Source organism: Mobula birostris, chromosome 6, assembly GCF_030028105.1.
Source record: "Mobula birostris isolate sMobBir1 chromosome 6, sMobBir1.hap1, whole genome shotgun sequence".
NCBI lineage: Eukaryota > Metazoa > Chordata > Chondrichthyes > Myliobatiformes > Myliobatidae > Mobula > Mobula birostris.
Window position 1 is genome coordinate 28,624,468 of NC_092375.1, and position 27,366 is coordinate 28,651,833.

General features: G+C 39.7%; 2 protein-coding genes across 6 annotated transcripts in view; one reads left to right on the forward strand and one right to left on the reverse strand.

Annotated features, from left to right (window-relative positions):
• The window catches only part of urb1 (URB1 ribosome biogenesis homolog), a 126,845-nt gene extending 117,042 nt beyond the window's left edge, over positions 1-9,803 (reverse strand). For both annotated transcript variants that reach the window (XM_072260096.1, XM_072260097.1), the window contains exons 1-4: positions 9,621-9,803; positions 5,788-5,927; positions 4,458-4,609; positions 1,977-2,109 (exon numbers count right to left, since the gene is read on the reverse strand). In XM_072260096.1, the coding sequence (XP_072116197.1) occupies positions 1,977-2,109; positions 4,458-4,609; positions 5,788-5,927; positions 9,621-9,750 (555 nt within the window). In that variant the 5' untranslated portion in view covers positions 9,751-9,803. The remainder of the gene's footprint in view (positions 1-1,976; positions 2,110-4,457; positions 4,610-5,787; positions 5,928-9,620) is intronic.
• A 1,812-nt stretch (positions 9,804-11,615) lies between these two features.
• n6amt1 (N-6 adenine-specific DNA methyltransferase 1) lies at positions 11,616-26,211 on the forward strand. Of its 4 annotated transcripts, XR_011886281.1 has the most exons (8): positions 11,622-12,332; positions 14,277-14,408; positions 18,282-18,368; positions 18,760-18,850; positions 21,277-21,360; positions 23,090-23,231; positions 24,221-24,377; positions 24,669-24,739. XR_011886281.1 is itself a non-coding variant. In XM_072260100.1 (7 exons), exons 2-7 carry the CDS (start codon positions 14,281-14,283, stop codon positions 24,773-24,775), a joined length of 639 nt encoding a protein of 212 aa, XP_072116201.1. In that variant the 5' UTR covers positions 11,616-11,696; positions 14,277-14,280; the 3' UTR covers positions 24,776-26,211. The 4 variants fall into 4 exon arrangements, 3 of the variants coding, with proteins under 3 accessions (XP_072116201.1, XP_072116199.1, XP_072116200.1); XM_072260100.1 differs by lacking the exon at positions 24,221-24,377 and having other exon boundaries at positions 11,616-11,696; positions 24,669-26,211; XM_072260098.1 differs by lacking the exon at positions 24,221-24,377 and having other exon boundaries at positions 24,669-26,210.
• Positions 26,212-27,366: the final 1,155 nt, after the last annotated feature.

A 27,366-nucleotide genomic window follows, 5' to 3' on the forward strand; every position in this document is an offset into this window, starting at 1 on the left:
ATATAAACACAGGATATTCAGCAGATGCTGGAAATCCAGAGTAACACATAAAAAAGTGCTGGAGGAACTCAGCAGGTCAGACAGCATCTTTGGAAAGGAATAAATAGATGATATTTTGGGCTGAGACCTTTCATCAGGATATCAATTGTCTTGACGAGCTCCTATTCAACTCTTACTCCTCCTGAATGCATTGCCCTCTACTCTTTCTGTACCAATCCCAACCTCACCGTTAAACCCGCAGAAAAGGGGGAGGGAGTGCTGTCATAGTCTGGCGGATTGACCCTTACCTTGCTGAGCCCAGTCCGTAGCTCCCAGACACCTTCTCTTACTTACCCCTTGAAAAAGACCTCACTCAGGACCATCAGGCCATTGTCTCCGGCACCATCACCAACCTCATCAACTCTGAAGATCTTCCACCCACTGTTACCAACCTCACAGTTCCGTTAATCCCCACTACTCATTTCTACCTCCTACGCAAGGTTCACAAACCTGATTGTCTGGTTAGGCACACTGCGTCTGCCTGCTCCTGCTCCACTGAACTCATGTCTAGAGTTCTGATGAAGGGTCTCGGGCCAAAGTATCATAGAAATACACGTTACATGCATTGACTGTTATTTTTCCAGTTGCTTTTGTTCCAGATTCTAGCATCTGCAGTGACTCTTGTGTCTGTATATACTGGCCTGTTTGGATATTGCTAAGATACCAAGGTTGAGTGAGCAACCTTTCTGTGTGGACACAGAATTTGTAAACATCATATATTTAATAATGTAAGAATGTGTGATATTAAACAGACAGAATATAGAATGATAAAGTATTATTCTCCTGATAAAGGTTTGCTTTTATTCAATCAATGAACAATTTGGTTTTATAAACCCTTCAGTATCTCATCCACTGATCGTTATTTATATGTTGAAGTACAGAGAATGAAAGCATGTTATTCAAATACAGTTAAGCATTAGATCTGAATCCAATTCTGACATTTATTTTTGTGGAAGTACACATTCAGGAAGTGTCATTAGACATGCAGGAAAAGGACCATTGCTTAGCTGTGATGTTTACTTGTGTGCTTGAGTTGCAACTGGGCGTAAAAACAATGTTTACTCATATGCCTCAAAACCAACTAAAGTACTCCTACTTCCTCAGGCTAAAGAAGAAAGCAGGAACCATAACACTCTAAACCACTTATTCATCCGTGGGGGACTGAGGAAACCAAAGAGGTACTTTAATTGAGATTCTGAACATATTTTAAATTATTACATTGCAGAAAGAATTAGTTTTACTGCATATATCAGCCTAATAATTTAGTCTGGGAGCAAAATTAGTGTGGCTGAACACATTATTTATATAACAGGGATCAAGTTGAAAATGTTGCATCACTACCATTCTATCAGGTAACACACCAAATTCTGAGCATCTAATTAGATTAGGTTAGATTAAACTTTATTGTCATTGTGCCGAGTACAGATACAAAGCCAATGAAATGCATTTAGCATCTGACCAGAAATGCAAAGAATAGTGTTATTTACAAAATAACTGCAAATAAAAAAAGTGCTACAGCACACAAATATAAAAGTACTGAGACAGTACAATATGGATGCAATACTGCTTAACACTGTGATGAGAGGTTCAGCAGTGTCACAGCCTCAGGGAAGAAGCTCTTCCTGTGCCTGCTGGTGCAGGAGCGGAGGCTCCTGTAGCACCTACTGGATGGGAGGAGAGTAAAAAGTCCATGGTTAGGGTGAGGTGCATCCCTGACAATGCTTTTCGCCCTGCCCAGGCAGCGTTTATGGTAGATGTTCTCAACGGTGGGAAATTGGGTGACGAATGTCTTGTTCCCTGACACGGCACTTAAATCATAAGCCTGACCTCTGGAATAAGTCAGCAGTATTCTTCCCAAATAATTAATGGAATCATCAGTAGAAACAAAATCAAAGTTTACAAGGGTGGGTTAAACCTTCACAAGCCAAAGCACTTACTGTTATATCTCTGATTTTTAATAAGCTTGGGAGGAATTTGTTGTTGAAATCAAAGTGACTGAAGAAATTTCGTGCAGCTTCTGGACCTTGGCTTACCATTGCAGACAATAAGTGAAGGCATGCTTTGGTACATCTGAAACAAAATTAAATTAAAATAAATTCAACTTAAAAAAAAAATTGGCTAGTCATGGTGCCGCCAGAATTATGTACCATTGTAATACATTGTTATCCCAGATCCAAACTAGTGTAAATCAATTTTCCCTGAGCATGACAACTTCAACGAATGAACTTGTTTTCAAATTTACCATTGTCACTACCTAGCCTGTTTAACTGTTATACTTCATAGATATTATACGACTCAAAGTATAATGCCCTTAGAGAAACATGTTAGGAGTTGAGAAAAATGCATAACTGTACATCCTGGAGTTTTTCCAAAGTGTGGGAATTCCAAAATTATGCTTTCTTGAATGGGAGAGAAAGAAAAAAGAAACGTAGTCCAAAAACGACATTATTTTCATTTTAAAAACACAAACACGAGGAAATCTGCAGATGCTGTAATTTCAAGCAACACACATAAAAGTTGCTGGTGAACGCAGCAGGCCAGGCAGCATCTCTAGGAAGAGGTACAGTCGACATTTCGGGCCGAGACCCTTCGTCAGGACTAACTTAAAGAAGAGCTAGTAGGATATTTGAAAGTGGGAGGGGGAGGGGAGATCTGAAATGATATTTTACATAGTTTACTACGTAAAATGAAAATGAACAAGTTTAGGAAGACGTAACTAGATTAACCAGGACACTGTGTTATGCTAGTCCCCAATCCAAATTCTGAACTCAGCTTCCACTTGCTTGAATCTAAGCACCATGTACTGACAAAATTCTGTATCAAAGCTTAAAGGGTTACCACCGAGAATCAGAACCAGGTTCTGGCATATATTGTGAAATTTGTTGGTTTTTTTTGCAGCAGTACATTACAATACATAATATGAAAAAACTATAAACTACAGTATATATATATTTTAATAATCAGTTCAAAAAGAGAGAGAAAATAGTGTAATAAATATCCAGCTATGAAACATTATATCTGATACAACACACATTAATTGCTGGAGGAACTCAGGTCGGACCTCATCCATGGAAAAGAGTAAACCATCGACATTTCGGGCTGAGACACTTCTTGAGTCCTGAAGAAGGGTCTCGGCCTGACACGTCAACGATTTATTCACTTCCATCAATGCTGTCTGACCCACTGAGTTCCTCCAGCATTTTTTGCTTTGGATTTCCAGCATCTGCAGAGCTTCTCGTGTTTACTATATCTGATATCTTGTTAATCATAAAAAGACATTTCCTCCAGGCTTGACATTTCTGACAAAATGTTTGTAGCTAATATATCTGCGATACTAATGTATGATAAACAAATACTACAAAATGGTTGTTGTGATGTGTCCAGTGTGATAGCATACAGGGTACTGCTTGCCGCTCTCACTTTTAACTTCCACCAGTGGCTAGCAGTCCTGCCAAAAGGAAAGCTGAGTCTGTAAGTCCTCCCTGTCAGTACACAGCCTCTCCAACAGCAAGCCTCATGTAGCGTCCCCGCGTTGGCGACACATGGAAACTGAACTCCTTTCTGACTCAGGCTAAACTACAGAGGACGGGGAGGAGGTCTGGCCCTTGCACACGTAGCATGCTGGCCCAGCGGTGTGTGGACATGCCCTGGTGCTCGTGAACCAGATCCCCAGCTATGGGTAAATAGCTCCACCACCTTGTGGGAGCCTTGGGAGAGACAAACGCTATGGGAGTAAACCCAGACAGAAAATCTGGAGTGGACCCTCTGAGGTGGCTGGACATTGTTCCGGCAGCTCCTGCAACCAAGCTGCTGCCAAGCGTATTGCTTCATAAGCTTTCCTTTGGACTACTCTGTTGAGGCCAAGAGGGGGATGTCTGACGACCTCCCAGGATCTCCACACATTCCACCCAGGCTTGTGATGATGATGATCATCACTCATTGTCCTTCAAGACAGGCGGATGCCAACCAACTACACATAAGCCATTATACATACATGAGCTCCTCCAAACTGCACCCTAACTGGCCTGGACTTTCCTGATCACAAAACTCAACTTGGAGGCAATGTGGGTATTGTTGTTCAGGTAACAAGCAAGAGACAATACAATAACATAAAACATCCCAAGCTATTGCACAGAGCATCATAACAATATTTAGTGGTTATATTCACACAATGATAGTGGCTACAAAATGACTGATTGCTTTAGAATTCAAAGAAAGTTTATATAAACATTTTTAAAATGATCACAAAAATATCCCATCATCCACAAATATACTGAATCACAAGGGAAAAGTTTAAAGTAATTAATGCTCTACCTAAAATTTGAGTTAATAAACATAGTGAGTCACATTGAATATTCATTGCTTTTGTTCCCAAACCAGCTCCCTAGCAGTTGTCAAACTTACAATATGACACTAACCTGTGACTTGCTGAGAAGAGTGCTGAGTATATTAACTTCATGTAACCATACAGCACTTTCTTCACTATGTTCATCCCCACTGAACTAAAATGGGTAAGATCACTGGCAGTTCGCAGCAAAATGGCCTCCAAGGCTTGGAAAATTAAAATCCTCTGAAGGACAATAAAAGAAACTGATTATGTTTCAATTCAGGGATATTAAAGAAACAGATTTTTAGTTATTTGTCTATACCACAGCACTGCTTACAGCAATCAGAATGAAGTACATTTTTATGAGTATTGTAAAAATCATGAGAAGTACAGTGTTTAAGATCACAAAATTGTTTGACAGAAAAAAAATTGGCAAATCTTTACATGTTTTCAATGGGAAGCCGGAAGAAAGTAATGTAATACAATCACTTCTTCCCTGGTTGAAGTGCGAGATATACATATCGTGCAGGTTGTACGGCTATGGGCATTGAAGGAGGATTGAGTTCAATACAACTGGTTTTTAAAAAACATCTTATACTGAAGCCATTTGGAAGACAAAACTTGTTTCAGCTTCAGCATTTTCATGTTCGCTGGGAGCTATTAAACATTTAAACTTTACAGGTCACCTTTTTCAGACTTAGGAAATATTAATGCTAATGTTCTTTATAAAAATCTAATCTCTGGTGCCAACAAGTAGTTAGACTTTGCTAAATGGTATTTCCTATCTCCCAGTGGTATTTAAATAGGAGAATCCAAATCTTTATCTAGCAGCAGCAAAGGTGGTTTCCTTTCGAAGACAACAATAGTTAAGAGTTATCTGGCACAGATACTATGCTAGATGTTACTGAATTGCATAATCTCCAAGACATCAATTTAAGCCAATAATTTATTTTTTGATTAAACTTATTTTTGAACAGAACGTTGATTGTAAAAATCAGCATCATGTTCACCCAAGCTCTTCTATCACAAAAACATTAATTGGGACTTAATCAGTGTTAGCATACACCATTGTGCAAATCTCTAAACTGAGCAACCAATCCAACTGGGTAGCCCTGTTACAGGCAACAGGGCAGCCCTGTTACAGCCAACAGGGCGACCCAGGGTACAAAGCACCTTGCTTGGCCCACAGACAAATTTGAATCCCCCTTGCGGCTGGACTAATCATTTGACAGAGTACTAATGAGCTGAAGAGAGGGCCAGGATGCATTTCACATCCAGCTTCATCATAGGCTTGACTTATTTACAAATGATGATTTCTTTCATTTAGTGAATGTAAGTAATACCTCATGTTATTTGTTTCAATATTTTTAGCACTGGTAAGCAAAGCACTATTTAATTCAAGTTTTAACAGTAAAATTCACCTCCTTTTCTGTCAAGTTTTCTCCATCAAGCAGCTTAAAAAATTCTGCACATTCAGCTGAAATTTTTATGTACCCTTCCACAACATCATACAGTCCAGAGCAGGGTAACTGTTTGGCTATAGAAATAAAGGTCACCAAACCTGAAAGAAACAGAAAAGGAGTTTTAACATTTCAAATGTCTACAATTATTACAGCAGCTCATAAAAACAACATTCATTTGCTAGGTATCTGAAATTTAAACAAAAACTTGTGGAATTGAATCTTTTCTTAAGAAATACTAACAAGATTCACGTTTCAGATATAGGCTGCAACACAGAGAAAACACTGGAGGAACTCAGCAGGTCAGGCATTATTTTTGGAAGGAAATGAACAATTACATTTCAGGCCAAGACCATTCGGCTATCAGGACCAGAAAGAAAGAGGGAGGAAGCCACAGTAAAAGGCCGGGGAGAGGAGGAGGAGCACGAGCTGGTGAATCTAGGTGATGGATCAAAGGAGGGAGAGTGGTGAAAAAAGGGAATGATGTGAGAAGCTGGGAGGTGACAGGTGGAAGAGGTAAAGGGCTGAAGAAGTAGGAATTTGATATGGGTCCAGTAGATCATGGAAAAAAGGGAGGGACCTTGGGGACCAGAGAGAGAAAAGTAACAGTGACAGGCAGGTTGTGAAGGTGAAGATACAAGAAAGAAAGTGGTAAAGACCACCAAGAGAGAATGTAAGGCGTTGCTCCTCTAATCCGTGCTTGGCCTCAATGTGGCAACGGAAGAGGTCCTATATAGACATGTCAATGTGGGAATGGGATGATGGTTTGCAATGGCTGGCCACCAGGAGATCCCGGACATTACAGCTGACAGAGTGCAAGTGCTCGATAATGCAATCCCCTAAATCTGCGTCACATCTCGCTGATTTAAGGAGGCCACACCAGGAGCACTAAATACAATACACGATGCCGATGGATTCACATGAGAGGTGCTGCCTCACCTGGATGGACTGCTGTGGAGAATATGTTGGATGTGCAGGCTCAAAAGGTGGTAGGTCACAACAAGGGGAACCTTATTCCTGATATACCTGGGTCCAATGGACAGAGTGTCCGACATGGAGGCGATATAGATGAGGACTATGTTGGTCAGACATCCCCTGGAGTGGAACTGGGAGAACGAAATAGCATCTTTGCAAGTGACAGGGTGGGAAAAGGTGTAATTGGGTAACTTGGGGAGTCAGAGGGTTTGTAAGAAATTTTGGTAGATAATCTGTCTCTGGAAATGGAGAGATCAAGAAAGGGACAAGACATATAAGCTTTCTGTTTACTCATTTAGCTGTTGTCAGGCCAAATGCATATTCACACTATTGTGTTTTAATTTCAGACAATATTCAATTAGTTTTGATTAGAACTCAGACCAAAGGATAAATACTTGCTGGCAGGAGAGTAGTCCCGAATTGTTTTTAATCCCAACCACGTTATAGTTTTCAGAAAGTGAAATTTTTTTCACAAGGATTTGTTAAGCATTTCCTCACTCCCAACTTTATTTTTAACAAAAGCAAATATTACCAATAATAAGAAACTTGGCACATTTTCAAAGACAGCATTTCAATATCTCTTGAAGATTCAAAGTAGACCATCCGCGGGATCTCCCAGTGGCCACCCATTTTAATTCCACTTCCCATTCCCATTCTGATGTCTATCCATGTCAGGATGAGGTCACACTTAGGTTGGAGGAACAATACCTTATACTTTGTCTGGGTAGCCTCCAACCTGGTGTCGTGAACATCGATCTCTCGAACTTCTGGTCATCTCCATCTCCCGCTGTCCTTCACCATTTCCCATCCCTTTTTCCCTCTCTCACCTTACCTCCTTGCCCACCCATCGGCTCCCTCTGGTGCTCCTCCCTCCTTTTCTTTCTTCCATGGTCTTCTGTTTCTTTCACCAATCAACTTCCAAGTTCTCTACTTCATCCCTCCCCCTTCAGATTTCACCTATCACCTTGTGTTTCTCTCCTCCCTCCCCCCCCCACCTTTTAAATCTACTCCTCAGCTTTTTTTTTCTCCAGTCCTGCTGAAGGGTTTTGGCCCAAAACGTTGACAATACTCTTTTCCATAGATGCTGCCTGGCCTGCTGAGTTCCTCCAGCATTTTGTGTGTGTTGCTTCCCTCCCCACCAAAATGTGTTTACGTTTGAACTTCAAAACTTTAATGTTGTCAGTTCTGTAAATTCCCATGAGTGCAAGTCACTTTTAATTTTTCCTGATAACCCCTTTATCATAGGACAAATCACCACCTTCCCTTACCACACAGAACACACCTATTCTGGCATATCATGTCTGTGCCAGCTCAGAGCGACGTGAATCTTCCACTAATTTGACTTCCCTCAGATTCTCCCGCCAACTTACACACTAACAATAATTTACAATTAACCTACTGGCTCGTATCTTTGTGATGGGGGTGGGGGTAAACCAGGTAACCCAGGAAAACCCATCGATAAAGTGCAGACTCCAACAGCACCAGTGATCAAGGTTGAACCTGTCCCTAGAGCTCTGAGGTAGCCCGACTAATTGCTTCACTGTTCACCCCACTCTCAGGATGAATGACACATTAACTTGTTATTTCTCAGTTCCTTTGCCCAGTAAGTTTATTACATTACTATAATAAAGGCTTTTTCATTACTTCCCACTATTTCAAGTCACTGATCCAAATATGGATCTAGTTAACACTCACAACATGCTGGAGGAACTCAGCAGGTCGGGCAGCATCCGTGGAAAAGATCGGTCAACGTTTCGGGCCGGAACCCTTCGTCAGGCCCGATCTTTTCCACGGATGCTGCCTGACCTGTTGAGTTCCTCCAGCTTGTTGTGCGTGTTGCTTTGACCCCAGCATCTGCAGAGTATTTTGTGTTATGGATCTAGGTACTTCTAAATTTGGAAAATTCCAAGTTTTACATTAGTCTCCCTAAATAACTGTTTGTGATATGGGACTACAATTATTGGCAAATAGATTTTTTTTCACTTTGAATTGTGGAGATTGCCCCAAACTGTCAAAATTCTTATTAGAGAAGCACAAAATCTCAGTGAAAGGCTCATGTGAAGATCTTTAAGATACCACCAGAAACCTAAAAAGAAAGTGTTTGTGATAACAATATGGCAGGTTACACATTCTGATAAAATAGTCTACCAACTATTATACTAAGATTTGGTAGATCAAGGATCTTAATCCAACAGAATAGGAGATAAGTGCAAACCTAAATAAAGCATAACTTGCAGTGTGATGTTTTATATACAGCATTGTCTGAGGATGCAACACAAGTGAACATAATTGTTCTGTACAAACGTTTCTATACAAACAGTTCTTTGGAAAGTCAGTCCACGCTCATCCATTTGAGCAAACTTGTATACGTTGGCTACACAATACACATTAACCCTGATCAGCACTGTCAAGAATAGACCCGTCCGCATCCCTGCTGAAATCTAGATATTCTCACTCATAGACATATCGAAAGGAAAGGTTCAATATCTGAAGACAAGAAAATGTCTGGGGGCAGGAGGAGTTGAGAGACAAAGAAAAATGTTTGCTTGCATCATTTCCCTGTAACAAATAGTTTGCCACGTTTTACCATCTCTAATCTCATTGCTAGCGGTCTGCTGGACTCCTCGTTATGTCATAAGAGATGGTCCGTTCAAACCTGTACTCCATCTGCACCAGACTTAATGTTAGAAGAAAGTTTTTATTCTAAAATGTGTATTAAGCAATTCATCCAAATTTCAAGGCCGACAAAAAGAAAGTTGCTAAGCACCAAAATACACAATGGGAAGAGACTGAAATCTCCAACTTGTCATTGGTTTCACCTTTCTCCACTCCTTCTGGACGTTTCAACTGGTTTTTAAACAGAGTCCCAGTGAACTCCACAGCCACAGACTTGACTTTACTCGCGTCTGCATCAGTTAAAGAATCACTACGCTTCCGTTTCTTCGTCATGCTTGTTTAATGGTGTACGGTGCAAAAGATTTTCCAACCTCGCCTTGTGCAGCCACAGCGCCGCCGGAAGTGTCCGACCTCGCTACATTCCGGCGAGGAAACGATAGCTTTCTCTGACCTTTCCCCTCAAAATTTGAACACAGTGGCTGACTGGGTTCATCAGGATCTGTAACATAAACTTCAGCGGTGCACATTTCGCTCAATTTAGCAAGATTGTCACCGACACCGTTATAAAATTATACTTTATTTTATCCACAGAATAATATCTTTGTAATAGCTACCTGTTGGAATTCTTTGAAGATATAACAAGTAGGATAGACAAAAGAGAATCGGTGGATGTTTACTTCGATTTTCAACGGCCTTTGACATGAGGCTGCTTAAAAAGCCCATGGTATTATAAGAAAAATTCTCGCATTGATAGAGTATTTACTGATTAGCAGGAAGCAAAGAGTGAGAATTAAGGGAGCATTTTCAGGTTGGCTGCCAGTGACTGTGGGTCTGTGTTGGGATCGCTTATTTTTAACTTTATATGTCAGTGATTTGGATGATGGAATTGGTGGCTTTGAGGCCAAGTTTCAGGACGATATACAGATAGGTGAGGGGTAGGTAGAGTTGAGAAGCAGGGAGTCTGCAAAAGGACTTGGACACATGGAGAGAATCTGTACAAGAATCTTACCGTAACTAAAGTGAAGGTTCTTGGGAAACTGAAAGGTGGATTTGTTGGGTCATGAATGGTATGGAAAGAACGCAGGAGATTGGGACTCATTCCACCGAGATGCAACACAGAGCGTCATAGGAAATCATTCCTGCCTGTGGCCATCAAACTTTACAACTCCTCCATTCAAGGGTCAGACACCCTGAGCCAATAGGCTGGTCCTGGACTTATTTCATAATTTACTGGCATAATTTACATATTACTATTTAACTATTTATAGTTTTATTACCATTTATTATTTATGGTGTAACTGTAACGAAAACCAATTTCCCCCGGGATCAATAAAGTATGACTATGACTATGACTATTGGAGGGAAATGGGTCGGCCATGATGAAATGTCAGAGCAGACTCGATGGGCCAAATGGCATAATTCTGCTCCTATATTTTATGGCCTTATCCCTTGTTATAAATCCTGAAGAAGGGCCTTGATCAGAAACATTGACTGTCGATTTTTCTCCATAGATGCAACTCCCACTGGCTGAGTTTCTCCAGCAGCTTTTTTTTCCATTTCAGATTTTATCACCAAGATCTATATGTCTCCATTTTGACTATTAACATTTCTTTACATTAATGGGTGCCTTTTGTAGACCTTATTTAAATACCCACTTACATCAGGATTGGTACTGAAAGAAATGTACGGTTTGAACATTCTCAGCTAGTGACATTATAGAAACAATAATTTTCAACTTTTGGTCAGTCTGTAACAGGAGTGGGAATCTTGTGGGTTCAAATTCCAATCCAGAAGCTTCATCACAAAAAAAGTATGCTCTAATTTGCAAACCAAAAGGAATACTGAATAGATTAGACAACTTCTGTTGGAGAAAGAAAATTTTTGATGATGACCATTCACCAGCACAGGTCTTCGCTGTGATCAGAAACTGTAAATTTGTTTTATTTCGTATTTCTGGCAGCTGCACTGTATTTGTGTTTTGTATAATAAAGTACAGTAATGGAAAATGCAACGAGATTCTCATGTAAGAGACTTGCTACGAAGACAAGTTGTAAGGTAGGCTATTCGTTCAGCGCATTTCTTTTGGGGTTTCAGTAACCTTACCCCGGGAATGAGGGCATTTGACCAGGGAACCGGAGGAATCTGGGGTGCACGGACCGTTGCCCAGGCGATTGGTGTGTGTGGAGTCTGCGCAGTAGAGGGCATTGAGGGTGCTTGTGCTTTAGAGAGGCTCCGGGTGGATGTGCTGTCGTTGCCCCTGCCGGGATCTTTGTGCTGAGGTACCGGAGTTTTGTCAGCAACTACCACTGCTCCGTGGCTGCGTTCCCCAACGCTGAACTATAGTCAGTTTCCTCTTAACGGAAGTCCCGCTGCAGCCTCGACCTGCGCCAAACCCAGTGACTGCTGGACATGTGCGGCACATGTTGCCGATTGCAGACAGCGTGCGCTGCCTAAAGGACAACCGTACATTCACTGCGGAAAATGAGTCTTATTAAACTGAGCATCGCAATTGTAGTTAGACAAGTACCACGTAAATTTGGAACTGTGGTCTAATTCTATTGACCTGTAAAATGCACTTTATATTTATCAATTTGCTACGTGAGCTGTAGACTACATTTACTCGCGTAATAATAATCAGTTGCAACCGGATCATCCCAACTTTGGTCATAAGGATAAACTAGAGTTCTCCATAGGTGCAGAGGAGTGGTCGAATTATTTAACATCATGAAGTTGATAGACGGAGTAAATAGAAACAAACTGATCCCGCTGGGGTCAAGTGCCAGGGATGTGGAATGGTGAAATGGATCAAAAGTAAAATATGAAAAGAGTTTTATATAGTGAATGGCGGGTATCCGAATACACTACCTGGGTAAAAGTGAAGACAGATTCAATTGCATCGTTCGAAAGGGATTTCAGTAAGTACTGTACCGGAAAAGAAATAGTTTGTAAAGCCAAAGAAATGAGACTAGGCGGATTGATTTTACAGTCATTATAGGCTCGGTGGGGTGAATGATTTTCCGTATCTCAAAAATGTTATATTGTTAATTTCTGAGAAATGATATATGGAATTTGTGAGTCTGAAAGATTACAAGTATATCTTATCTCCGAAAGTCAGGGGCTTCCCTTTCAAACTTCAAAATGAATGAACATCATTGAATGAATTATACTTGTGCAATTGCTCACTGATTATTTTGCAGTAATTCTCAAAGTAGTGGGAGTAAGCCCTTTAGTAAATTAAATCTACTGATTAATCTATGGCTGAACTCCATACTTTTTCCCATGCTCTTAATCCCAAATGTCTAAATGCAAGAGATCTTGCAGATGCTGGAAATCCAGAGTAACACTGACACACACACACACACACACACACACGCACCCACCCCCGAGGAACTCAGCAGGTGAAACAGCATCTATGGAAAGGAATAAAGAGTAGTTGTTTCAGGCCAGGGACCCTGGTGAAGGTTCTCCAGCATTTTGTGTGGGTTACTATACCAAATGTCTACCTCTGATTTTAAAATCAACAATCATCCCAGCAACAATTGCTGTTTGTTGAAGAGAATTCAGACTGTGCCTGTTACTTAAAACAAAACAGTATTTACTGATTCCTGGAATGTCTGGATGTCATTTTTAGACAACATCCCCAGCTACCAGAAATAGCTTCTTTCTATCCATCACATCTGCATAATATTTGGCAAATATCTGTAAAGTTACACCTTCAATCTAAAATCCAGAGAATACAATCCAAGTTATTGTAATTTTAAAAATAATTTAACAAGTGGTTAAAATATAAAATCATAAAATTTGTGTAGCATAAGATTTTCCAGCTTATTGATTTAAAAAGCAATTATTGCTAATTATCACAGTACGAAGTATTACAAGCCCTGTATTTACTGAAATGATTTTGTTTAAATGGCCAACACTCAAACTGCATTCTTAATCCCCATTGAGTCCAGTGACTTCCTACAAACTCAAGTTGTATCACGACTGTATTGACTGAACCTTAGGTTCATGATTTCACCTTCTTCGCCTTGTGAAATTGTTAGAACTTTTTTTCTCAACAAGTAGCTGGCAAACATGATTTTAGGAATTCTGAGGAGTCTCTTCAGTGACTTTGTGGACAATTATTTTATAATTAGCACCCATAGTCAGAATCCCCACCACCCAGGACATGCACTCTTCTTACTGCTGTCATCAGGAAGAAGGTACAGGGGCTTCAGGACTCACATCACCAGGTTCAAGAAAAGTTACCACCCCTCAATCATCAGGCTCTTGAACCAAAGGGAACATCTTCACTCAACTTCCCTTGCCCCATCATTGAAATGCTCTCACAACCAATGGACTCACTTTCAAGGACTCTTCATCTCATGTTCTCAATATTATTGCTTATTTATTTATAATTATTACTTATTTCTTTTTGTATTTGTACAGTTCATTGTCTTTTGCACACTGGGTGAATGCCCAGGTTGATGCAGTCTTTCATTGACTCTATTATGGATTTATTGAGCATGCCCACAAGAAAATGAATCTCATAGTTGTATATGGTGACATATATGCACTTTGATAGTAAATTTAATTTGAACTTTAACAATGCCCTTTGAAAGGGAGTGAGGAATAAAAGCAAGTTAGATTTTGGATTTCAGTTATTTACAAAAGTTAGAATTTATGATACCAATTTTGTCTATAATTATATTAAGAGTATATTTCACATGAGAATATGCATGAGATCTATCTTTAGAGTATCTCAATATGTACAGTGTGACCCGAGACAAACAATATGGTAGTTTGGAAGAAATACAACCATGTGACATCATTTATTATGACTGCTAACAAGAATGTTTTGTTCATTAAAAAAACTATAGGAAGATGTTTTCAACGCCTTACTGTCCCCATGTCGGCCGTGGAGAATACGCTGATGTATATGATCCAGCAGAGGATACCTTCCTATTAATGGATGCCTTAGAAAAAGATGTGAAAGAAATACAGCAGCTCTGGTACGCCATTATCTGAAACTGTTCAAATATGTTTCAATTGTGTGATTTTTAAAAAATCTTTAAATCAGACTATGTTAAAAGCATAATGGGAATTTGTAATTATTTTTCATCTAACTCTAGGCAGTTTTATGCTGAGAAGGAGGTATTCGGAGTGAATACCTTAAAGCCTGGTTAAGAAAGTTTGAGGGGACACAAGGATTTCAGATTGAAAAGCACAGTCAAAAGGAAGATGGTTGCTAGTGAAAGGAATTTAAACCATCATACTTAGGGCAGGTCCGATGTGATGGTGTGTATAGGCCCATCTTTACATGTTTCATCGAGAACATGTTGGCAAAAGGTTCCTGAGTCTGAGAATGCCTTGGTTTCTTTTTGTCCATTCTTTCATGATTTGGCATGGCCATGTTTCCCTTTCCTGGACTTGGGGTTCTCACTGCCTCAGTCCATCAAGTGGTAATTCCTGTATTCAACAATCTTAGACCATGTTTGTAATGTTCTACTAATCCAAATACAGGTAAAGCGAGAACAAGTTAGCCAATTCCTCTACTGTGTGCTAGTGCAGACAAGCTTCTGGTTACTTTCTTGCCCTTTGTTGTTTCACCACTTCATCTGGAAAAAGAAGACTGACTTCAGAATGGACATTGGTAGCCAGATTCCTTGCCGTGGCAAAGGATATTGGTTATCTTGTTCGTTTACCTTCCCTTGTATTGTTTAGTGTATGATGCCATGATCATATTGAACTTTACTTCTAAAATTCAATTCCAAAGATTCTGCAACAGCTCGATAAGCAGTTAACCTAGTTAACATTTTCAGGATCAGAGAAATATTTTATTAGGTGTACGTTGTATACATGCTGGTTAATGCAAATATCTAGTTAGGCAATCATGTGGGAACAACTTGGTGCAGAAAAGCATGCAGGCATGGTCAAGAGGTTTACTTGTTCAAACCAAACATTAGAATGGGGAAGAGATGTGAGCAAAGTGACAGATCATGGTATGATTGTTGGTGCTGGATGAGATGCCTAAGAAGAACGTGGTAACCTAGCTCAATGATCATCATTCAGGAGCACTTTCATCCACTGTGATACATAGAAACATAGAAACATAGAAAATAGGTGCAGGAGTAGGCCATTCGGCCCTTCGAGCCTGCACCGCCATTTATTATGATCATGGCTGATCATCCAACTCAGAACCCCGCCCCAGCCTTCCCTCCATACCCCCTGACCCCCGTAGCCACAAGGGCCCCCTAAAGCACCTTCATATTTGCCAATGCCCCTCTTAGGCACAATATATTTTCTGGCACCCCCATAGTGTAAAAACATGTCTACCATGTGCTAACATGAGAAAAATTATTCTGCTTCAAATGTATGAAGTGGTTTGAGAGGTTGGTGATGAATCTGCCTGAGAAGCGACTTGGGTCCACTCCAATTTGCCTACTGTTATAACAGGTCAACAGCAGTTGTCATTTCATTGGCTGTTCCTTCTATCCTGGAACATCTGGACAGCAAAGGTGTGTACATTAGGACGTTCTTCATCGACTACAGCTCAGCACTGAATACTATCATCCCCTCAAAACTAATCTATAAGCTTCAAGACCTGGCCGTTAGTAATTCCATGTGCAACTGAGTCCTTGATTTCCTCACTTGCAGACTTTGGTTAGTTTGGATTGACAACAAAATGTTCTCCACAATTTCACTTAGCACAAGTGCACCACAAGCTGTGTGCTTAGCCCCCACTCACTTTATAGTTATGGCTGAGGCTAAGCACAGCTTTAATGCCAAAGTTAAGTGTGCTGAAGATACCACCATCATTGGCTGAATAAAAGGCATATAGGAAAGAGATTGAAAATCTGGCTAAGTGCTGCCAAATCAGCAACCTCTCTCTTACTGTCAAGTAGACCAAGGAGATGATTATTGACTTCAGGAGGAGGAAACTGGAGGTCCAAGAGCCAGTCCTCATCGGGAGATCAGAGGGTTCAAAACTTAAAATTTCTTGGTGTTATTGTAAGTGCTATTATGAAGAAAGCACAGCAGTGACTTACTTTCTTAGAAGTTTGCAAAGATTCAGCATGTCGTCTGAAACTTTGACAAGCTTCTATAGATGTATGGCAGAGAGTGCATTGACTGTTTGCATCATGACCTGGTATGGAAACACCAGTGCCCTTGTACGGAAAGGCAGACAGGAAGTAGTGGATATAGCCAGTGCATCACAGGTAAAGCCCACCCCACCATTGAGAAAGAATGTCGCAGGAAAGCAGCATCCATCGTCAAGGACATCTTAAACTTCTAGCGCTGGTGAATATCAGCGACTTCTAGCTGTTGGCTAATGAAACAAGGAGAACAACTAAATAGTTTGTTAATCACACTTTTTCTGGTAAATGACCATCGCAGATAATAAACTTGGAGGCAATTCGATCTGGCAGAATCGAGGCAAGGCAAGGCAGCGGGCCTGTCATCAAGAGCAAGGAAGACCCAGGTTCAATAGTTTTAAGTGCCATACTGAATGCTGAATCGAGGTGGCAAGGTCTGGACACCAGAGTGTCCCAATTTGACTGAACTCAATGTTTAGATGGAGACTTAAGCACAGGGCTGAATTGAAAAGCTCGGTTACTGGCCAAGTTGAAGTTGCGGGGTCCAGGCACCGGAGTGGGTCAGGGTGATTGATCTTGATGTTTGGATGGAAACTTAAGTGCAAAGCTGAACTGGAAAGGTTGGGTACAGGCCAAATCAAGGCGTTGGGTTCATGGCCTCAGAACAGATCAAGGTGATGGAACCTGATGTTTAGATGTTGATTTAGGCACCGGACTAGATTGAAAAGGTAAGGTCCAAGGCAAGGGATGGACAAGATTAGCTCGTTGCTCCACAACTTGGCTCTGTGCTGAATTATGCTGAACTATGGGAGTCTTTGCGGACTTCAGTTCAGTATGCTACTTGCTAGGGGGTTACTGTTTGCGTGATATGCTTTTTCTCTGTGCACATTGGGTGTGTGACAGTCTTTTTTTCAGGGTTCTTTTGGATTTCTTTGTTTCATGGCTGCCTGTTAAGAGAGGAATCTCAGGGTTGTATAATGTATGCATACTTTGATAATAAATGTACTTTGAACTTTGAAGGACCCCCACAATCTAGGCCATACTCTCTTCTCACAGCTGCCACTGGAAAGAAGGTACAGGATCCTCAGGACCCGCACCACCAGGTTCAGGACTCATCGGTCATCGGGCTCTTGAACCGGGGGAGATAACTTCATTTGCCCATCACTGAATTGGACTCATTTTCAAGGACTCTTCATCTCACGTTCTTGACATTTGTTGCTTATTTATTATTAATTTTCTTTTTTGTATTTCCACAATTTATTGTTTTTGTTTTAAGCATTGTTTGTTGTCCATCCTGTTGGATGTGGTCTTTCATTGATTCTGTTGTGTTTCTTGTATTTACACTGTCCGCAAGGAAACTAATCTCAAGGTAGTATATGGTGACATATATGTACTTTGATAATAAATTTACTTTGAACTTTGATATTCCTGGGAGTCTCCAGAGTTTCAAAGAATGGTGCAAAAAACAAAAAAAAAAATCCAGTGAGTGATAGATCTGTGGGTGAAAGTGCCTTGTAAACGAGAGGTCAGAGGTGAATGGCCAGACTGGTTTAAACTGACAGGAAGGCAACAGTAACTCAAACAGCCATGCGTTACAATGATGGTGTGCTGAAGATTATCTCTGAACGTCCAACATGACGAACCTTGAAGTGGATGGGTTACAGCAGCAGAAGACCACGAACATACACAGTGGCCACTGTATTAGGTGTAGGAGATATAATTACAGTATATTAATAGCACAGGTATTACTTACTTTCTACAGAGAAATGAAATGTTTTATTTTTGCAGTCCCAGTATTTGCCTTGAGGTTGGAACAGGATCTGGTGTTGTCTCTGTATTCCTAGCTTCCATGATTGGGCCTACCTCATTTTATCTGTAAGTGTTGGTTTGTCACATTATTGTTTATTCTAGAATAATAAGTATGTGAATGCCGAATTTAATATTTGGGGCTACAATTAAAATTAGCTCAGAATTCTACAAAAATTAGTGTGATGTTTGTGGGGGAGACTGTCAGGTATGTAAGGTTGAATGGAAAGCTGCAGTGTGAAAGGGATAAGTAGAAGGTATGTTTTTCCATAAATATTGAAGAGAATTGACTGATTTTTATTTACTCTAGTGCACCAATACTCAATTACTTAATTAAAAAAATGGGTTTGTGAAGAGAAAACCAAATGATATTCAAAGTTCTAACTGCAGAGACATTTGCAGACAGATGTGATAGAATAAAATGAATCTTGATGTTTGTCCTTTTAATTTTTATTTAAAGCTGTACAGATATTAATTGCTTGGCTGCTGCTTGTGCACAAGAAAGTGCCTGGAAAAATGGGGTGAATATCCAGCCAATCATTACTGATCTGGTAAGTTGTGAAGTAAAGGCAAGGTTAAATTATCATGAAGCGTGATGGGGGTATAAATTTAGATTGTGAGGAAAGAGTTTTGAAGGGATTTTTTCCTGAAACTGGCTGCCGGAGGAGATGTTGGAGTAAAATAGAATTACTACGTTTAAACCAACACTTAGGTAAGATATAGAAGAATGCAGGCCCAATGTGGGGATTATTGTAGCTTGGCAGAATGGTCAGCAAGGGTCACAGTGGGTCAAAGGCATGTTTCTGCGCTGTACCATTATATGGCTCAATTACATTGCATTCCTATATTGTATAATAAAGAAGGAGGCTGCTTGGTCTATCAGCTCCACACTCACTCCCAGGGAAGCAAATTCATTAGTCTCACTTTCCCAGTTTTTATTTGTCTGCCTGCAATTTATTCTCTTCATTAATATTCATTGCTGTTTTTATATAGAATACCATTTGTAAGAATTTGGTCTGTCCATTAGCTGTGTTTTCAGTAATGTTATTGATAACATGACAGACACAATAATGTATTAAACTGCATTGTCTAAGTTGATATTCATAATGGAAATGATGGAATCATAGTTAGATGGTGTGGATGAAGGCCTTTTTGTCCATTGAGTCCACTGTGACTATCGAAGATTCAAAGTACATTTATTATCAAAGCATGTTTATAGTGTACAATCTTGAGATTGTCTTCCCCACAGATAGCCAACAAAGAAAGCCACGGAACCCACTCAAGAAAAACATCATCCCCCATGTACAAAAAAAAACAAATTGCACAAATGGCAACAAAAAAAGAGTGAAAGATGCAGAATATAAAACAACATCGAAAGAGTCTAGGTATGTTCGATACAGCTCAGTCCATTATCTCCAGGCTGCCCCAATTCAAAATTGCCCAAAATAGCAACAAAAAAAGGAGCTACCAGAAACATATCATAACATGAACTACAGAGTACAATCCACAGACTGCGTCGATTAAATCTTGCCCAATCTTGAACTCCAGCACCGTCCTCTGAGAGCATTGAGTGAGAGAGAGAGAGACACACACCACCCCCCGCCCCCCCATCGGAACGCAGGGACCTTCGGGAGCAGCGAGTGAGAGAGGGAGGCCATCACATTTATTGTTTTCATTAATTCACTATGCTAATTTCACTTTTCCCATGTCCCTACCAATTTGTTTCCTCCTTCTCCCCCACCCACCACCCAGGTTCTACCACTCACCTATATACTATGGGCAATTTACAGCAATCAATTGTCTTATAGGTCTATATGTCTTTAGGATGTGGGAGGAAACCAGGGCATCAAGGGAAGTCCAGTCTTAGGGAGAACATGCAATCCCCACATGGACATGTCGTGATCAAACCCACATCGATGGAGCTGTGGGGCGGCAGCACTGTCTGCTGTGACATTGTACCACCCCCTAGAATTCCATATTAAACACTGCGTTTTCTCTTCCTTTTCCTTTTGATCTTAGTTCTTACTAACGTGTAATCATATGTTTAATCTAATCAAATAGTAGCCATTGTGCTTTAGTTTTAAGTCTGGTGCAGTGCTTTGATGTAAAAAGCAAAATTGTAAATGACAAATAAATGCACATTTTGATTTAATTGTCAGCTTAGCCAGAAGATGGAGGAATATGTCAGGTAAGACCAGTTGCTTTTTTGAAGAAGAGTTTAGAAGCAAAGACAGAAAATGTAATTAAATATAGGCCAGGTAACTTGTCCACTTCACAGTGTAGATTTAGTTACTGCTTACTTCAAGTCAATGAATGATTTAAGGAAACAGGCGTCTTGGATAATGGCCAAGGTGTTTCAAATCCTAATATACTATTACTATTCCAGTCAAAAAATGCAAGCAATTCTGCAGATCCCAAGTAACACATACAGAATGCTGGAGGAACTCAGCAGATCAGGCAGATCTTTGGAAGTGAATAAACAGTTGATGTTTCTGGCTGAGACCCTTCAACAGGACATTGCTGCCTGATCTGCTGAGTTCCTCCAGCATTTTGTATGTGTTACTTTGTATTCCTGTCAGTATGGTTAAGCATACCTGGATGCATGAGATGTGGCAGCGCTTAGCAAAGCGACGAATTTCCCAAGTTTCCTGTCATTTTGGTTTTTGAAAGCCAAACATGACGGCTGCCATTGTGATGAACTGTTGGTTCTTCCCTTTAGTGGTATATATCTGGGATACCACCAAATGTAAATGACCAAATGGCCCGAAATTCACTTAGGACCTAAAAGCATTGTCTGGATTGGAAGCTCAACTCCATCAGAGGTGCAGTTCCTCTGGAAAAAGATAGAAAATCCTGGCTACTGAGCCATCCATCAAAATAACAGTTTTAATATTTAGCCTCATGGTTTGCTTCTGTTTCTGCATTTATTTCTTTAAAAACTATTATATTTTCATTTTTACTTCCTTCATATAATCAGGTCACTGGACTGTTGCCACGACTACAAAATCAAGTTGATGTGCTGGTATTTAATCCACCTTATGTTGCAACTCCCTCAGAAGAAGTGAGTATAAAATTTATAAACCTGACTTTCTAAGTGCAGTTTTACATTTTAAGCTACGTTGTTCCATCTCCTATAAGTACTTTAAAGGTGCGTTTTGAACACTAATCCTATTCTACAGTCATGGGCATAATCTTTAATACATTACTAAATGAGTATTGTACCATATCTGTGATCAACTTTGTACAGCATATATATTTGCAAGTTCCTAATAATGTATCTGGTGAATAAAGTTGATCCTTTCTAATGGCCACTATTTGTCTTTCAATAAACTGTATTAAAATAAGTTATTTGGTAACTGTTACAGTGCTATTTTGGACTTGCTTGTGCATAAATTGACTGTCCCATTTCCTTGAATTCCTTCATTCTGGAACATTCCTACAGATTGAAAGGTAGCAAAAATAACCGGTAATTAAGAAAGGAGAAAGTAGAGAGCTCTGAAAAAATAAGCAAACACGAGCCAATAGCCTCTTCCTATAGATGCTGCCTGGCCTGCTGCATTCACCAGCATTTTTTATGTGTGTTATCTAAAAAAATAAGGCTGTCTTTGGTAAAATTTTGCAATCTAACATGAAAAATCTGGCTTTTGAAAAATAACTAAATGGTCATTCAGTGGGGAAATTATATTTGATAAATCTAATAGTAATTTTATAAGGTTACTTTTGCAGAGTAGAACCACTGGATTTGCAAAATGTATTGATAAAGTAATATCGGATTTTCAACCACTCAAAATTTATATTACTAACTTAGATGAAAAGTTTGGTGTAACATATCCAAGTTTACTGATGATGCAAAGATAGTTACACCACTTAAGTGTGCAAGATAGGTAGAACAGGAAGGCTGCATTTTTGAAATGTAGCTAAACTAGTAAATGTTGGCTTTTATTATGAGAAGGCAAATAAGAGTATGATATTGAGATTGCACACAGCTTTAGTGAAATTACATTTGGTGCATTATATACGCACACCATAAGAAGCACGCAGTTGCTGTGGAGTGAACGCACTGTGAAACCACTAAATTGATCTTGGAAATGAGGGAGTTTTATGAGAGTTGATTAAGTATAATGTGGGCTTTCCCACTCAGGTTTAGAAGGACAGTCTTATTGAATCATACAGGACTTTAAGAGATCTTGATTGGGACAAAAGATCCTCTTGTGGTCTGGATTTAGGGCAGGGGGTTAACCATTTGTTACAGAAATGGGAAAAATTCCTAAAACAGAGTTATGAACCTAAAAATCTCAACTGTAGAGGGCTGTGATTACTCATATGTTGTGAATGTTTAAGTTGAGATTTATAGATCTGATTCTGTTTTATACATTAAGTGCTTCATTAGATGTAAAATAATTTAAGATGTCATAATGTTGTGAAAAATACTACACAAATGTAAGTATGCAAACACGAGGAAATCTGCAGATGCTGGAAGTTCAAGCAACACATACAAAAAATGCTGGTGAAAGCAGCAGGCCGGGCAGCATCTATAGGAAGAGGTACAGTTGACGTTTCGGGCCGAGACCCCTCGTTAGTCCTGACTAACTTTCTTTGAAAGACTACTAAAATGTTTGAAGTAGAGACTACGGGACTGGAGAAATTTTGTAAAAATGTAAACAAGAAGTGTCCTAATTGCACCTCTAGTATTTCAATTATTTGAAGAATTATTTAAAAAAAATTATAAAAATGTATCTGTGTGATTGTGCTCTAACTGCCTGTTCTTGTGTTTTTTTTTTCCTTCCTAGGTTGGTAGCCATGGTATAGAGGCATCTTGGGCTGGTGGAGAAAGAGGTCGTGAAGTCATGGATCGCTTTTTCCCTCAGGTCTCAAGCCTCCTCTCCAGTCAGGGAATCTTTTATTTGGTGACAGTTCAGGAAAATGATCCAGGTGAGAAAATTTGAAATCATTCTCGTTCTTATCAAAAGACTTGTGGGCATAAGTGAGGAACTGTTCTCAGTACATAATCTTTCGCATCTGTATTGATATTCTATTCATTTCCTTTAAAAGAAATAAGATTTTTATTTGATTTATGAATAGCCAATAGATGGTGAGTGAATGCTTTAGGAGAAAGAAGGAGAAGCTTATTTTCAACAAATTGAATAGTAATCGACCTAACATCTCAAGGTGAAAATGAAATATTTCACAAAAGAGGTGACAGAGGTGAATATACGTGCTTATTGTGGTTTGTGGTGAATTCTTTTTATTGTTTGATTGTGTTTGTAAGAATGAATACAGGTAACCACAAAAGGGAGTTTGCTAAGGGGGGTTGGGGGGGAGTTGCAGTCTGTGGAAGCTAAGTCAGCACAGATAATATCAGAAGGTTTGGCTTCCTTTCTTGGTGGGTTGGACAATTTCCTCAAACTTGCTGTCCAGAAGGTTTCATTAGTATTCTCTTCTGGTCCAGATATAGACTTCCGAGCGAGTGCAGATGGAATGACTGATTCCAGCTAATCAGGAATTCAACCAGGAGCTGTGCAGTACTTGTTTCATAGAGTCATAGTCGTAAAGCACTATAACACAGAAACAGGCCCCTTGTCCTATCTAGTCCAAACCGAACATCATTCTGCTTAGTCCCACCTAGATCACAGCCTTCTGTACCGCTCCCATCCGCGTGTTTACCTAAACTTCCCTTGAATGTTGAAATTGAACCCACATCCGCTGGCTAGTTCAATGCTCTAACTACCCTCTGAGTGAAGAAGTTTCCAGTCATGTTCACCTTAGAAAGCCAGATAAAATTTATCCTATCTATATCCCTCTACCTCTATCAAATCTCCACTCATTCTCTGACGCTTTAAGGAATAAAGTCTTAACCTATTGAGTTTTTCTGTATAACTCAGGTCCTCAAGTTCATAATTAATTTTTTTCTGTATTCCTAGTGGACAGTATTTCCTACACATCTTGTCTCTGAAAACCAACTTCAGAGCTGTTGGCTGAAGGGGCAAAGGACAGGGTGGTGAAATTGCATCCCCTTTGCATGTTTCCATGTAGGGTTACCTACATACTTGAGGTTTGATATCATATAAATATGAAATGGTATGTAAATGACATTTACTTTGGAAATGTTGATGTTTACTTTAAGTTAAAGATATATGATGAAGTACTTAATTTGCTAATTCAGGCTGCTTCAGCTTCTACTTCTGTATTATTTGTTATCTGCATAACTTTGTTCCTTAATACCATATCACTAACTTTCTAAAAGATCTTTTTTCTCTTTGAGTAGTGTTCACTTTGAAATGCATGCCCAGTTATTTATCTATATGTTAGAAGTACTTGCTTCACATGAAAACACTGCTTTAATTGTGTGTGTTTTGTTTTTTTTTACAGAGGAAGTAATAGAATCATTGAAAAGTTTTAATTTGAAAGGGACTGTGTTTATTTCAAGGCAAGCTGGGAGAGAGCGACTATCAGTGCTCAAATTTCGGAAAGCCTGATTGTTGAGTTCTGGTACTCCGCTTTCATCAAAACCACAAGAAGCCATCATCCTATACCGGAAAGAAATGGACAGTCCGACCTACTGCTTCCCTTATGACTGCCGAGGGAATTATGAACACAAGCATCTAAGTGCTGTAATCCAATTAAAATTCAGCTGAATGCCCAGAACAATTTCCAAGGAAAACTGGAGGTAGTTCAGTACTGACATGAGTTGTTGAAACTGCCCCTCAGAAGACTTGTAACCTAGAGGCATTTTTGAATGCAGGTTTTGAAGATCAATGACTTGATTATATTGTGCCAAAAATTGCTTAAGGCAAAGCAAATGAAAGTGTATGTGGTAACTTGCAATTATTACAGAAAGCCCATTCTACAAGCAAATTAATTTGAACAGCAACAGTAAAGAAAAACAAGGCAAACTGCAATTCAAGTCATGCTGAAAGGAATAGTGTGATGTGGGAAGATCTGAAATCAAATAACAAAAGTTAAAGTAATTGTACTGAATGTATTTTAAATCCTGAAGTATGGTCTTGAACCACATTCTGTCTGAAATGATTTTGTGTGCATTTTTAAGGTAATATGACGAATGGGGATTTTATGAAAAATGAATATTTTGTTAACCATTATTTGAGTACAGTTGATCAATAATGAAAATAAATGATTTAAATAGGAAATGAACCTAAGATCAAATCTCTTACTAGCTCTTCTTTCAGTTAGTCCTGACGAGGGGTCTCGGCCCGAAATGTTGACTGTACCTCTTCATAGAGATGCAGCCTGGGATGCTGCGTTCACCAGCAACTTTGATGTGTGTTGAATGAACCTAAGGTAGAGGTTTACAATTGCTTGACAGTGTGATATTTTAACCACCCTGAGGAAATGTACAAATTTTTCAAGACTTGGACTAACATAATTGCGATAAATGAACTGCCCAGCTTTCAATACAAAAGAAAAATCTGAAAATGCTGGAAGTAGAGGAACAGACAATAACTGTGGATGGATAAACATATAATAAATATTTTAGGTTGAAGGCCCTTCATAATTCAGATACTCCCATAGTGATATTTTTGAGACAGCTCCAGGATTTGAACCTAGCAACATTGAAGGTTTAGCAGTATATTACTAAATCAAGGTTGTGTTCCATGTTCGGGGGGACCGGCAGGTGGTGGTGTTCCTATGAATTCCATGCCTTTGTCCTCTTGAGTGGCGGTGGTTATGGGTTTGGGAGGTACTGTTGGAACAACCTAGATAAATATCTGTAGTGTTTTGTGGTTAGGGTGCATAGCAGTCATTGTGTGACAAGTAGAAGGAATGAGTTGAGAGACTAATCCCTCTGACTTTAACATAAAATAGTGAACTTCCTGTGTGTTAGTTGGAGCTGTGCTCATCAGTTCATTCCATATTTCAGCCTGTGGTTAGTGGAGAGTTTCTGAAGATATGGCATTCCTGAGATATACAGCTTTTGATCTATTCTTGTAGCCACTCTATCAATGTAGCTGGTGGAGCTGAGTTTCTGGTCAGTGGTGAGCCCCAGGATGTTGATGGGGAAGTCAGTGATGATAATGTCATTGAATCAAAATATCTTGGTAGTGTTTATTAGTTGTTGGAGGTGGTTGCCATCTGGCATTTTGGTGATATGAATCTTCCTTACCACTGATAGCATATTCCTTAATGTTGCCTTGGTCTGTTGTCTTACAGGTGTGGAGTGCTTCATTTGCTGGGCAGGTACAGGAGCCTGAAGACATGCACTCACCACATTCAATGTTTTAGAAACGGCTTTGTTCCCGGTGCCATCAGATTTCTGAATGAACAGTCCATAAACACTACCTCATTATTTTTGCTCTCATTAAGAACATTATTATAATTTATAGTATTTTTATGTATTGCACTGTACTGCTACGACAAAACATTTTGTGACATACTCTTATGTCAGCTAAATTAAACTTAAATCTGATTTTGAATGAAATTGAACGTAATGCAAGCATCCCCACTCCAGAGATTATGATAGAAAGAAAGGTACAGATCACCTGGAAAAGGGGGCGTACTTAATTGTTTAAATATGGAGGTTCGAAAAGGATAATGGCGGTATGTTATATTAAATGTGATTTTTTTGAGGATGTAACTATGAAAATGGACATGGGAAAGCCAGTGGGTGTAGTGAACCTGGACTTACAGAAAGCCTTTGATAAGGTCCTACATAGGAGGTTAGTGGGCAAAACTAGAGCACATGGTATTGGGGGTAGGGTACTGATACGGATAGAAAATTGGTTGGCAGACAGGAAACAAAGAGTAGGGATTAACAGGTCCTTTTCAGAATGGCAGGCAGTGACTAGTGGGGTACCGCAAGGCTCGGTGCTGGGGTCACAGCTATTTACAACATACATTAATGATTTAGATGAAGGGATTAAAAGTAACATTAGCAAATTTGCAGATGACACAAAGCTGGGTGACAGTGTGAAATGTGAGGAGGATGTTATGAGAATACGGGGTGACTTGGACAGTTTGGGTGAGTGGGCAGATGCATGGCAGATGCAGTTTAATGTGGATAAATGTGAGGTTATCCACTTTGGTGGCAAGAACAGGAAGGCAGATTACT

Excerpts from the sequence above, each read along its gene's own strand:
- n6amt1 (XM_072260098.1), top strand. The coding sequence starts at position 12,259 with ATGGCGGGTATCCGAATACACTACCTGGGTAAAAGTGAAGACAGATTC. Across the intron at positions 14,409-18,281 it reads AAAGAAATACAGCAGCTCTG|TCCCAGTATTTGCCTTGAGG; the intron begins GTACGCCATTAT and ends TTATTTTTGCAG. Across the intron at positions 18,369-18,759 it reads GGGCCTACCTCATTTTATCT|CTGTACAGATATTAATTGCT; the intron begins GTAAGTGTTGGT and ends TTTTATTTAAAG.